At 36.1% G+C, this 12,995-nt stretch overlaps 1 protein-coding gene across 1 annotated transcript; it reads right to left on the reverse strand.

Annotated features, from left to right (window-relative positions):
- Positions 1–8,218: 8,218 nt before the first annotated feature.
- On the reverse strand, positions 8,219–11,032 carry LOC120170597 (WRKY transcription factor 6-like). The gene is made up of 6 exons (XM_039178541.1): positions 10,635–11,032; positions 10,449–10,541; positions 10,172–10,339; positions 9,770–10,081; positions 9,582–9,695; positions 8,219–8,883 (listed from the first exon to the last, which is right to left on the reverse strand). The coding sequence occupies exons 1-6, from the start codon at positions 10,956–10,958 to the stop codon at positions 8,281–8,283; spliced, it is 1,614 nt and encodes a 537-aa protein (XP_039034472.1). The 5' UTR covers positions 10,959–11,032; the 3' UTR covers positions 8,219–8,280.
- Between the last annotated feature and the right edge of the window lie 1,963 nt (positions 11,033–12,995).

Here is a 12,995-nt window from a genome sequence, read left to right on the forward strand (position 1 = left end):
TGGACTTGAATTGAATTTACAAAATGTATTTGGACTTAATTGAATTATTCAAAATTTACAAAAATAATTCAAAGTTCTTTTAATTTAAAATTGAGCACAAAAATGTTTTTATGAATAGTAATTTACTATTTGAACAATAAATTACTATTTGAACAGTAAATCATTGTTTGAACAGTACCCCGAGGCTAAAAAATTCCAGTATGTAAAAGGGGAACCGATTCACTCACTATTCATCAGCCCAACGGTCATAATATTTGAATATTATGAAGGGGTATCGATTCCCTATGAAGGGGTACCGATTCCCCCCATTCTGGGCAGCCTATTTTTACAGAAAAAATCATTCCCAAACGGCTCCAAAACATCCCCAACGGCTAGATATGACTTCAAACACATTCCAAGCTATAAATACAAGCTAAGGACACTTGAAGAAGCAAGAGAACAACTATCCAAGCAATCAAACACAAGAGAAGAGTTTTTCATTCTTATTTCATCTTTCTCTTGTAAATATTTTTTTCTTATGAGCTCAATCTTGTAAACACCTATCTTAGAGAGGGTTTCTTATTTACATCTTTTATCCTTTTGTAAAGGGGAAAGGTTCTAGCTAATCCCGTGTAAAAGCTAGGGAAAGGTTCTAGTTTAGCCCGAAAAAACTAGGGAATTTGTAAGGTTACTCTTTATCCTCAAAAGAAAGAACAAATTAGTGAATTTGTTGGAAAATCCTTGGTGAGGAGCTAAGGTAGTGGACGTAGACTTTGATTGAGAAAGTCGAACCACTATAAATCGCTGTGCAATTCTCTATCTTTCAATCTCCTTACTCCCTAAACACAAAACCATTTCAACCCCTCTTTGCAAATCGTTCCGGATGTCGTTTCGAGCTTCCGAAAATCCTACCATAGGGGTTCCTTGACAACTAGGAAAGTAAGCTTGATTTTCAAGGGTTTCTTAATAAGTAAGTCATTCGGACCATCAGTAAGTCTTTAGAACATGATGCTTAAATCTTTTGGGTCATCTATAAGTCTTTCGAGCAAGATGATAAGTCCTTCTGGCCATCCATAAGACCTTCGGGAAGGATGTTTTCAACATTTCCTTTGCTTGATTCACAACACTTCGAATCAGAAACGTCCTACTAGAGGGGTTAACATTTCTTATTGCTTGATTCACAACACTTCGAATCAGCTTAAGTCCTTCGGGTCATCCATAAGACCTTCGGGCAGGGTGTTTTCAACATTTACTTTGCTCGAATCAAAACACTTCGGAACAGTAACACCCCACCAGAGGGTTTAACATTTCCTATTGCTCGATTCACAACACTTTGAATCAGTTTAAGTTCTTCAGGCCATCATAAGACCTTCAGGCGGGATGTTTTCAACATTTCCTTTACTCGATTCAAAACACTTCCAATCAGTAATGCCCCACTAGAGGGGTTAACATTTCATATTGCTCGATTCATAACACTTCGAATCAGTTGAAGTCCTTCTGGCCATCAGTAAGTCTTTCGAGCATTATGCGTAAATCCTTCGGGCCATCTATAAGTCTTTCGAGCAAGATGATAAGTCTTTGGGGCCATCCATAAGACCTTCGGGCAGGGTGTTTTCAACATTTCCGGTACTCGATGCATCACATATAGAGTTGAATTAGCAACACCTCACTCGAGAGACCAACATTGCCAGTAGAGAATTCATAATGAAGAGCTTGTTCAACCTTTTTCACGATATTTCGAATCAACGATGCCTCACTCAAGGGACGAACATTTCCAATGGACAGATCATGATGAGAAGAACTTGGAGCTCAAAGTTTCACGAATAGGTCGAACTGATAAAAATTGGTGCTTTATATCTTTGCTCTATTCCTGTTCCATAGTAATGAGGGGCAGTTGTAAGCATCAATTTTTTTTTTACAGAAATTAATAAAAAAAGGGGGTCATACCCTGCACTAACGCCCATGCCCTACCAGCTCCACGCCCCTGCCACTAGTAACCAACCCCATACCCACACCATACCCTACTGCAACAAGGTCACCATCTCTAACAAGTTATGGCACCTTCAACTGTCAATCATTTTAATTTCATTTTCAGCTTGTAATGGGTATAAAACCCAAGAAAACAAACAATGTAAAGGATTTTTTTCAGTAATAAAAAAATAGTTAAAATAAAATTTCTTTTTAATCTTTTTCATGTTTCGAAAAATAACAAAAAAGAGAGAAGGGAATGAATACTACCTTCAGTTGGTGATGTTTGAGGTGTTCAGGGCCTCTTCTCTACGATCCGAACGGTGTGGATGAGTATACCGACGAGGCAAACAACATATCTTGAGACGGAGGTCATCCAACGGCTGACGAAGGAGATTAGTGAGGAAGAAGTCAAAACGCTCTCGGCCTTTTTCGTGAAGTTATGGGTTGAATCTCGCAAAACTAAGCCCCAATCCGACTTCACAATGCCAAGGCGAGCAAACCCCTAAAATTTTGTGGTCATTGGACGTCAGAGACGGCGACGACCGACGGTCGGTGCGGTGGTCGGCGACGGCACTCGTCACCGGTTTCTGGGAAAGTAGAGAGAGGGGAGAGAGTTTGAGTGATGAGAGAGAGAGAGAGTTAAGAGAAAATAAGGAAAAAAGAGAAAAAGAGGGTTTATAAGTAATCTAGACGACGTCGTTTTGGGGCATCCAAGAGCTTTTTTAGGCCCGAAGAGTCTAATACCTTTTGCAGTCCTCCCAAATTCCGATATCTTGCATTTTGGTCACTGTCATGCGATCTTTTCAAATTTCATGTCCTTATCTTACTATTTTCCTTTTTTTATTTCTGAGTGTTAACTTGTTGGTTTATTTGCTCTTAGGTCCCCAAATTTTTCCCGTTTTTTTACATTCTTATCACCGTGCTTAAGGACAAATCACAATGGTGGCCCCCTAAAGTTTAGAGTGTCTTGTGTTTTGGCCCTAATTTAAGGGTTAATTCCTTTTCAGTCCCCCTATCTTTATCGTTTATTTATAGTTTGGTCACTAATCTTCTCATTTGTTGTATTTATTTTGAATTTGGCATACTAATTTCATATATATTTATTTTAGTCACTTATTTGTATTTTATTTGTCGTAATTGTGATATGTTTCTCCTGTTTGGTTATGCTTTAGTCACCTGATTTCTTTTATTTATTTTAAATTTGAGCATATCAATTTTATTGTTTTATATTCTTGTCATTTATCTATATTCCAGTTATTTTAATTTTGACTTGCTATTTTTGTTTGCTTATATATTGGTAATTTATTTATAGTTTATTTGTTTTAACTTTGATGTATTAATTTTATTTTGTTTCTATTCTGGTCACATTTACATTTTAATTTATTTTAAAATTGATATGATATTTTTATTTATTTATGTTTTGGTCATTTGTTATATTCTATTTTAATATGTTGTTTGGTTTTTTCACAATTTTTTCATTTATTTACGTTTTGTCTTATTTTAATTTTTGATATGCTATTTTTGTTTGATTATATTTTGGTCACTATTTAATTATAATTTTGTTATTGTTTTTATTTTATTTTTATTTTTGTCTTTTATTTTGCAATACTTTAAATTTAATACTTTAATTATTGCTCTTTAGTTTCTGATCATTTCATTTTAGTTCTATAAATATATATGAAAGCCTCATAAGCATAACTCGATTGATTTCATAATTGGATTAAAGGCAATATTTATTTATTTTAGAAATATTAAGAAATGATCGTCTTAAAGTAACTAGATGTTCTATTCTGATATTTTAAAATAAATAAATACCCTATTTAGAAAAAAAACTAAAAAAATTGAATATGCTTACTTTAGTTATAATCATTTTGGTTGAATCAAATTATTTTAATGTTGAGTTATTGGGAGAAATTATTATATTCTTTTTATTTTATTTGGAAAGAGAAATATTCATCCTAAAATATTTTGGGGATTATTTTCTCTTCGATTTGAAATATTAGAATATTTTCTATTTCTCCGTAGAATTTCTCATTAAATAGAAATTGTATGATTGAATTTGGAATAATGGGATCGTAACTTAAATTTGTATTTGAATTCTTAGATTTCCACTATTAGAGACAGTTTATAATCGATGGGGTACCAATTTTGGGCGTTGTGGGAGTGTTTATCCTTCCCCACACGTAATCGATCCCCGAACCCATTTTTTATTACAAAAAAGAATGAATCTCTGGTTACACGTAAACTGATTATCTTTTAAAATGATGTTTTCTTAAAAACTCTTTTAAAAGAAAATTTTTAGTTATTCGACCTAGCTAACTCAAAAGGTCGATGGCGACTCCAAAACATTTCAAAAAAATTTCAAAGAAAACCCCGAAGTCCTACTAAGTTTTTCCCTGCCCGGGCGAAAAGTGGTGTCGACAATTTTTTGCCTTTTTACTTAAGTTATTATGTGTTTAAAAGTCGTTGTCATATCATATTAGTTGCATTTAGGTCATATTTGCATGTGGTAGATAAGTTTTGCCTAGGCAAGATTTATTTGGCTTAACTGATACTGCTGAGGAGGAAGGTTCTTTATTGGTTGTATTGATGCAGGAAATAATGAAGGAAAAAATTATTTACCGAGACAACAACTATTTCCCAGAGCAAGAGGAACATAAGAAGACGACAGTGAGGAACATATTTATCTCGCCGAGGCAAGATTTATCTTGCAGACCTGACATGGCTCAACAATTGCTGACGTCATTTGCCCAACTTCACCCTCAAATGCAATCACGCCCTCAAGAAATTGACCACCTCCAGCCGCCTTTCTATTTATAGCACGAGAAAGTCAATAAGGGTATTTAGGGAATATCTAATGACATAAAACCCTAGAAATTCCCATTATAAATACCTCATTATAACCGCTCAAGGAGAGGAAGCAATGAGATGATTTACCTTAGGCGTGGAGTAAGCAGCTGCATTATAGTACCTTCCACCGTTCCCCCACTCGACCGTCCTTGGTGCCCTCTATAGTCGAACTTCATTCTCGAGGACCTAGCTGCTGGAGCAGGCATGGTGGTGGTCAGAATGTCACAGTAGAGCTTTGTTTGGGAGTGTTTCTTCCTTTGTTCTTAATTTCTGATTCTCATAAAAAAGGCTTGTACGTAAAGTTTAAATTCTTGGATGATATTTGCCACACCATGAACTATTTTACTTGGAGTTGGTTATGGTTTTAATGAAACGTTATTTTATGTTTTTGAATGAAGAAGTTTATTTATGCTTAATATTGTTTTGTTCATTGTTTAAATATTTTTCCTTGACATTGTAAGAGCTTCGAGAGATTGCCAAGTGCCTAGACAAAACATTCCTAGATTTTGTAAGAGCTTTTGAGAGATTGTCATTCTTCTAGGAGTAGATGCTTAAATTCGAGAGAGTTAAGGAAGATCTATGTGAACAATGGGATTGATCCGGGATGGTGAGGTTCTAATCCGCCTTAGAGATAAGGATAGGGTTTTATTCTACTAAAATGGGTAGTTACTCGAGTAGGATAGGCAATGAATGCAGTTAACGTTGAGGGGTATTGTCGCAACAACAGTTTGACAAACCAAGGGTTGTAGTTCATGACGAGTAGTATTATTGTAGAAGCCGTTCTTGAATACTCTAGTAATCTTATCGGGCAATTTAAGTATAGCTCACCTAAACATTCTATGCATAGGATAATTCTTCATCTTAGCAAAACCAACCTGAGTGCTCCGTAAAGAAGTCTGCCTGTGTGAGGTTTCTCTGAATTTATTAAACTCAATGTTTTTATTCGATTTAATATTTTGATTAATTTACTTGTGCAATTTTTCCTTGCCTCGACTACACTTTTCTGCATCGCATACTTTACAATAATTCTTGCTTAGACAATACTTTTCCTTTAGTTTACTTCTCCTAGTATTACTTATTGTTGTTTAGACAAGAAATTTAGAATAGTTGGTGATACCTAGTTCTAGCTACAGCAAAAAATTAATATTTCTCACCAATCCGTGTGGAGATGATACTCAAATCACTCTTATAGTACTCGCATCGATTGTGTACACTTACACAAATTTACTTGCCTTAGCATATACATTTACAAGCGATCACCTCCAATTTAATAACATCCCAAAATTTCTTAAAGAAATCTAAGCAAAACCCATCAGTCCTAGGCGCCCTTAAACCATCCGATGACATGATGACACCATACACATCCTCAACTGAAAAAGGAATTTCAAGAGCAACCCTTGACGAATTACTTAAGATAGGAAGCTGCACCTTTAAACTGCTAACGAGGAGAGTTTTGACATTGTTGAAATTGTATCTAAAATGGTCTTCAAACAGCTTGGATATTTGTTTGGGATCTACAAACAGCCTATCCCCCACGTTAATCTGAGAGATATAGTTGTTCTGGCCTCTGATAGCAGCAGACGCATGGAAAATTTTCGTATTTCAATCCCCCGCTTTGAACCACTTAAGCCTTGATTTCTGTAACCATTCTCTTTCATCCCTTCTATACTTCAACCAAAGTCTACTTTTGAGAGAGAGTTTCTCAGTGGACAGAATTGATTCTACCAAAGGACATAGCAACAACTTCTAAATCGTCTATTTTCTTCTCCAACCCTTAGTGGCTACTTTTACTTTCTTCAATAAAAAACAAATGCCTCTACTCCGACACTTTCTACTTATATCTGATACCAGATTAACATAATTACGGTCCACCGCCCAATGGGAGAACCATTTGAATGGCCTAGGGCCCACATCAAAACCCATCTCTTTCAGAAGAACTGGTTTATGGCTCGATAAACCCCGCAAGAGAGCTGATTGAGAGAGGTTAGGGAACCTCCCCAGAATTTTTGGTGAATTGAGGAACATGTCTACTCTACTGTCAGAGATCGATGTACCTCCTTTAAACCAGGTAAATGCACTCCCCTCAAGAGGCAGGTCAACCAGATTCCTTACCTGACTAAACTCCTCAAACATTTTCGTAGCTGAAACGTTGGCTAACCCACCAATCTTCTCCTCCTCACATCTTATAGTGCTAAAATCACACCCAATATGACAGGGACCCCCAAATTCACTATAATTTCATCAAATTTTGCGAAGAAGTCTCTCCTATCAGAATGATTATTCGGCGCGCATACGTTAATTAATTCCAACTTCATTTTATCCTTAGTCAAAAAACCAACTAGTATCACAAACCATCTCTGTAACATCTTTCTTTCCAACACAAAAAAATAGTATCCCATAGCGAAATAATACCTCGTGACGCCCCCTCCGTGGGAACGAATTCATATTCATTAAGCCTAACACCGCTTAACCGATTGAAGATTCTTGGGTACTTCATTGTTAATTTGGATTCCTGTAAAAACACAACATTGGCTTTGCTAGCAACTAACGTCTAACACACTGCTCTAACTTTTTCCCCTTTCCCTAAACCCCGAACATTCCGCGTTAAGACAGAGAAGATCATTCTAAATTAAGAAAAAAAAAAACACAAGCACGGAAGTCCCCAAATTCCCCAATTACTGGTCAAATGTTGATCCTCCTGCCCCTATATATATGCTCAAATTCGAGATTTAACTTATGTATTTTTGTATAACATAATTTGGTCATTCTATTTATATTCATTTTTCGGTCCAAATAGTTATTAAAGGCTATTGAAATTATAAAAGTAAAAGGATCATAGTATGATAAATCAAAGTACAAAAAATTAAATATTAAATTTTAGCATAACAAAGGGACTAAAATCAAAATTTGAGCAAAGTATTCAAACGAAATATGAATGTTTAATTAGCATGAAGATGTCAATCAAAATCAAAACAATTTGAGTTGTCCATTAGAATAATTGCATCACACCCACAAATTCCACGAAACTACAACCCAACATGTCATCATCTTCTTCATTGAATCAAATTTGATCCAAACAAAAATATTATCCCTTCCCCCTCAATGTTTCTTTTCGTTATATTCAATGCACACGTAGTTGCCTTGAAGTCTCCTACTTGACAAAGTCTACTGTTTTCTTAGCATACAAACAAGTTACGTGTCCAAGTATGGTAGCCGTATTTTCTTGACCCATCTCTTCAAGATTACTCCTTTGTTTTGTTGTTTTTAAACAAGTCAGATGAATGCTTTGAAGTTTAGGGACTAATAGTGAAATTAATCCTTAAGGAAAACAGAAAGAAGTAGATAAGATATCCTCATGGAAAAGGAGATTATGTTCTTTTTTGTGTGTATTTACTCGAAAATATGAACTGAATCATTCAAAATGGAACCATGATAGGAAAGAATGACGTTGTGTGTGTGTGTGTTCTAAGATCTTAGTTATTACGTGTTGCTTGATGTGTTGTTGTTGTTGTTGTGGGAAGTGTTGCTGCTACTATTCGGATGAGCGCCGCCAATGATGGATTTGATGGCGGCCGCCAGGGCTGCGGTGAAGCCAGGATCTTTCGTGATGGCGGCGGTAACCGTGTCGGCCAACGAAGGCTGTTGAGGTTGCTGCAATTGAGGATGTGGGGCTTGTGACAGCTGCAGGCCTGAGAATTTTGACTGGTTGTACAATGGCTGACCAAAAACCTGAGGCAAGTTTTTGGGTTGGCAGGCGAAAGGGACTTGGAATTGCTGCGGTTGCGGCGGCGGGCTTCGGAATTGTAGAGGGTTCGGTGAGTGTGTGAGGTCCAATGTGACGGTGGGGAACGGCACCGAGGCCGATATGGTTGCCATGCTCGAGGAGCATGGAAGGATTGTCCTTGCAAGTAAGTTTTGGTTCATGATATTACCATCTGCACTTGGCATGGACCCTGAAAGCAACATGCTGGCCGCTGCCGCCGTTGTTGATGCCATTTCCATCGCCGACGCCGGAAGTGGGTGGTTGTGGTTGCCCTCGTATGTTGTTATCAAGATTGTTCTATCATCAGCGCAGCGTTGAACCTGAGATTGACCATAAAAATAAAAAATAGGTTAAGCTTTCATGCTTTGAAATCTAGATGAGATAGAAATAAAACATTAAGGAAAATAGATAATATGACCAGATATCCTCTAACTATGGCCTAATTCCTAAATTAGTCGGTAACTTTAAATCATTCTAATTCAGCTTTTATAGTGTTAATAATGTCTCTTCATATTTTCAACGTTAAAATGCCCGCAAAAATATGGCTTGAAGCAAAAAATATAACAAAACAAATCCTAATTATCATAACAAATATATAAAGGTTTATAATAATTTGATCATGTGCATGGAGCCGAGATTGAGAAATGTTTAAATGTAAGGGCTAACTTCAATAAGTATAATTGTATAAGGGCTTATTGAATGTTTAAACTCAATATTTGATAGGTAAAGCTTAATTTGGCGTACAAAGCAAGCGAGCTTGGTAATAAAAGAATTATTGTTATTCCTTAAGTGGGTTTGAGTACCAGAAATGTCAAGAGTGTGAGCGTTTAATGTCAAATGGTTGAGAATTATCTTTGAACATATAACATTGAACTAACATTAATGGCTAGACTAATACAATACTAATCTTTTGGAACTTAATTAGAATGGTTTGAGGTTAAGAATCAATTCAGCATCCGAGCTTTAAAGTGAGAATGTTTTGTTGAATTAAATTAACAAGAATAAGATTGCAACATACTTGTTTCCGGACGGGACAACCAATAGCCATGGTGCATCGGTAATAAGCTCGAGGACACGGGTTTCCTTTAGCCATCTTTTGTCCATATTTTCTCCATTGGCATCCATCAGTGATCTGCACATCAACTTAACAATCAACAAGCTTCTCAACAGTTAAAAAAAGTGATTAAAGCAGGCTGCAATACATACCATTGGAGCTTCCGATCGAACTCGAACCGAGACACGAGCTTTCCTCATGGTGGCCTCGGCTGATTGATCAATCGGTTTCCCAGAATTCAGCTTCGGGACTTTGCTGTTAGGTCGCCAGATCTGGAATTCAGGGCTTTCTTCTCTACCGATTCTGTTTTCCACGTTGTTTCGAGGTGTCCCTGAACGAGTTCTTTCTTCCGACGATGAATGAGTCGAGGCTGCTTCGGCTCCACCGGAGGGGCCTGGATCTAATATTTTCAAAGGCATTATCTCTTGACCATGTTTCTTCTCTTCGGATTTCACTTCTTGAATCTGAAAATCCATAAAACAAACATATTCAATGAATTCGTTATCGATTTGATTAGATTCGACTCAAATTTTATTATGGTAATCCGGTATTACCCGGTGTTGTTCTCCGGTGGTTTCGATTTCTGGGTTTTGTTGCTGTTGCATTAAGGTGACAAGGTGCATCTGGAGAGCAGTGTAATTGTTGCCGACATGGCTAAGCATGTCTTTAAGCTTTTGATTTTCAGCATTCATGCGTTTCAACTCCACTTGTAATTGTGCCAGCTGAAAATCAAGAGAAACAACGATTCAGAAAAAAGAATAAAAGGTTTAATTCTTTTATTAGTCCCTATACTCTTTATAATTTTGAAGTTTAATAGTATCGTCCTCTTACTTCATCCTTGGCTCGCCTATCTTCCATATCCGATGAGACACCATCATCAACAGTTGATTGATCACTTCCGGCAGTCAGAAGAAGCAACCCAGTCTGTATTTAGAAAAATAGTTAATTACTACATAACTTAAAAGTTTAAAAAAAACAATATTCTGGGGACCGAATCACAAATAAAATGCAACTTACATTTACATCCAAATAAGAGGCGGGAGCTGGTTTGCCGTTGCCGTGTTCCTTCTTAACACGGTCATCATCAACGACCCTCGACTTCTTATCGGAGAAAAAGTCAACCTCGTCGACGGGAATCCGTGTATCATTGGACGGCGAGGAGGAATAAGCGGAGGCTCGCTGGCGGTCATCTCTGGACCCGGCGAGGCTGAACGGAAACTGAAACATGTCTCGTTGCTGGTTCAGCGTAAAGGAACTACCCTTCGTAGAACTAGTTTTGCTCGAGAAAAAATTACTAGTAGCTGTATCGGATTCAAGGGCAAGACCCCATCCTTTGTCCATAAATTAAAATCCTGTACGAAAAAAGAGCTACGAGAAAACACGAGAGAAGTTTGGGGGAAGACGAAGAATTTTGCGTGAATTCTGTGAAGTTTGGAAATGGTGCAATGGGGTCGCCTATAAAAGGGTTTGCAAATGGGAACGTAGACCATTATTTTCTTTTGAAATACTACTTAGTTTGATATATATTTTACCAGTTGCCTATGATCTTGGATTTTTCACGTCATCTGGTGCGTCAGATTTCCAGCTGGATATGGACCCTTTTTACCTTTCGCTTCCCACTTGTGGAGCTGAGTTCATTGATTGGTGGTAGTGATTTTACTATATCTTTATCTGGAGTCAAATTATGATTTTGGTCTCTACATTTCAAACTTAAACTTTAGTCTACACATTTTGTTAATTGAAGTCATTTGTTGTCCCGTAGCAGGGATGGCTAAAAATTTCAAATTCCACCGTATTTTAAATATTTTTTTATATTTTATATAAATTATTTAATTTCATATCCCTTGAAATTTTATAATCTCGTATCCCTAAGATTTTAATATAACTTTTTATGTTCACACTCTTTGACAGAAATTACTGTGTCCGTCTCTGGTGATTAAATATGTGATAAAAATAGACATTTGACCCAAATTAACAGATTTTGATTTTAACCTATTTAAGAATAAATGAATAATAGTAAATTAATCTTTATATATTTAGGGAACATTGCTATAATATTTTTTAACTAGTTCATCATTTTGTTTTATAAAAGAGAGTATATATATATATATATAAACACATGTGTGTGTCTCATTTGGTCAGATTTTTACCTTAAAAGATTGATTTTTTTAAAGTAAGGTGAAAATTTTCTTAAATCCAGATAGAATCAAGTGATGGGGGATGAATCTTACGCTTGGGTCGTGTCCGATTGGCTAAAAATCCTAGTCGACCCATGATTATCCTAACTATGATGTTGAGCTGAGTTGATTTATTAACATGATTTTGTTTAGAACCACTCATTTTAACTAAAATAATTCACAGGGTTGATTATTTTGATTAACAAATAACATTATAAGAGTAAAGTGGCCAAATTAAATCAAAACCAGAATTCTGCCTTTCTGTATTGCTTATTAACTCATTCATTCCGAATTCCCTTTCATGGTAGTGGCAAAAAATCAAAGTATAAAAACTAAAATTTAAATTTAAGATGGACTAAAATCATAATTAGACCTTGTATAATTTAATTATTCAATGTAATAAATAAATTAAAGGAGGTTTCGTCCACATATATAGTCCATCATAATTTGACTCATTCCTTTAAAAATCAAAAGAGAAAAGGCAAATAAAGAAAAAAAGGAAAATACAAAAATATCCACCACCCCCAAGGGCGCGGCGCGTTCCACGTCAATTAAAAAAGAGAAAACACAAAGGAGATCCAACGCCCAAGTCAACGAATTTGACGGCCCGGCTCTCTTGTACGACCGGTGACCGGGTGGTAATAGGATGGGCACGGGACTCAAATCCGAAGGATTCCGACTCAATTAGGTTGGATTTTTTTCTTAAAGAAATCAGATTCGAGTTGGGTAAGATCTTTTAGAAAATATCTTTGGGTCGGATCAAGTTCGATTTTATGGTGAAAATACACGACCCAACCCGAAAAATTGCCTTATATATTTAAGGATAAATACAATAATAACTCACTATTTATTATTTTTTTAATTAGATCTATATTTTTATTGAATAAAAATAATATTTTTTATAAATATATTTATTTCGGATAGAATCGAGTTAGAATTCCATCTCAAAAGATCGTTTGGATCGAATGGAATTATTCTTACATTCGGATTAGATTTCAGATGGAAAGTTTACATTTTTTAGTCGGATTGTGTTGACTAAAAACCTGACCCGACCTGACTCTTAGGCCATCTGAGACAGTGCCTTGGTCTTTCCTCGGCACCACTTTAGCTTCACACTCCCACGTCTAAGATATGTTCTCTATTGGTTGTTTAGGGTGGGATTAGATATAATTATTTAATCTAAAATTGATAAATTTTGATT

Source organism: Hibiscus syriacus, unplaced genomic scaffold (assembly GCF_006381635.1).
Source record: "Hibiscus syriacus cultivar Baekdansim isolate YM2019G1 unplaced genomic scaffold, ASM638163v2 tig00111783_pilon, whole genome shotgun sequence".
Classification (NCBI taxonomy): domain Eukaryota; kingdom Viridiplantae; phylum Streptophyta; class Magnoliopsida; order Malvales; family Malvaceae; genus Hibiscus; species Hibiscus syriacus.

Excerpts from the sequence above, each read along its gene's own strand:
- LOC120170597 (XM_039178541.1), bottom strand. The coding sequence starts at position 10,958 with ATGGACAAAGGATGGGGTCTTGCCCTTGAATCCGATACAGCTACTAGT. Across the intron at positions 10,542-10,634 it reads CCTCTTATTTGGATGTAAAT|ACTGGGTTGCTTCTTCTGAC; the intron begins GTAAGTTGCATT and ends TTCTAAATACAG. Across the intron at positions 9,696-9,769 it reads TTCGATCGGAAGCTCCAATG|ATCACTGATGGATGCCAATG; the intron begins GTATGTATTGCA and ends GTTGATGTGCAG.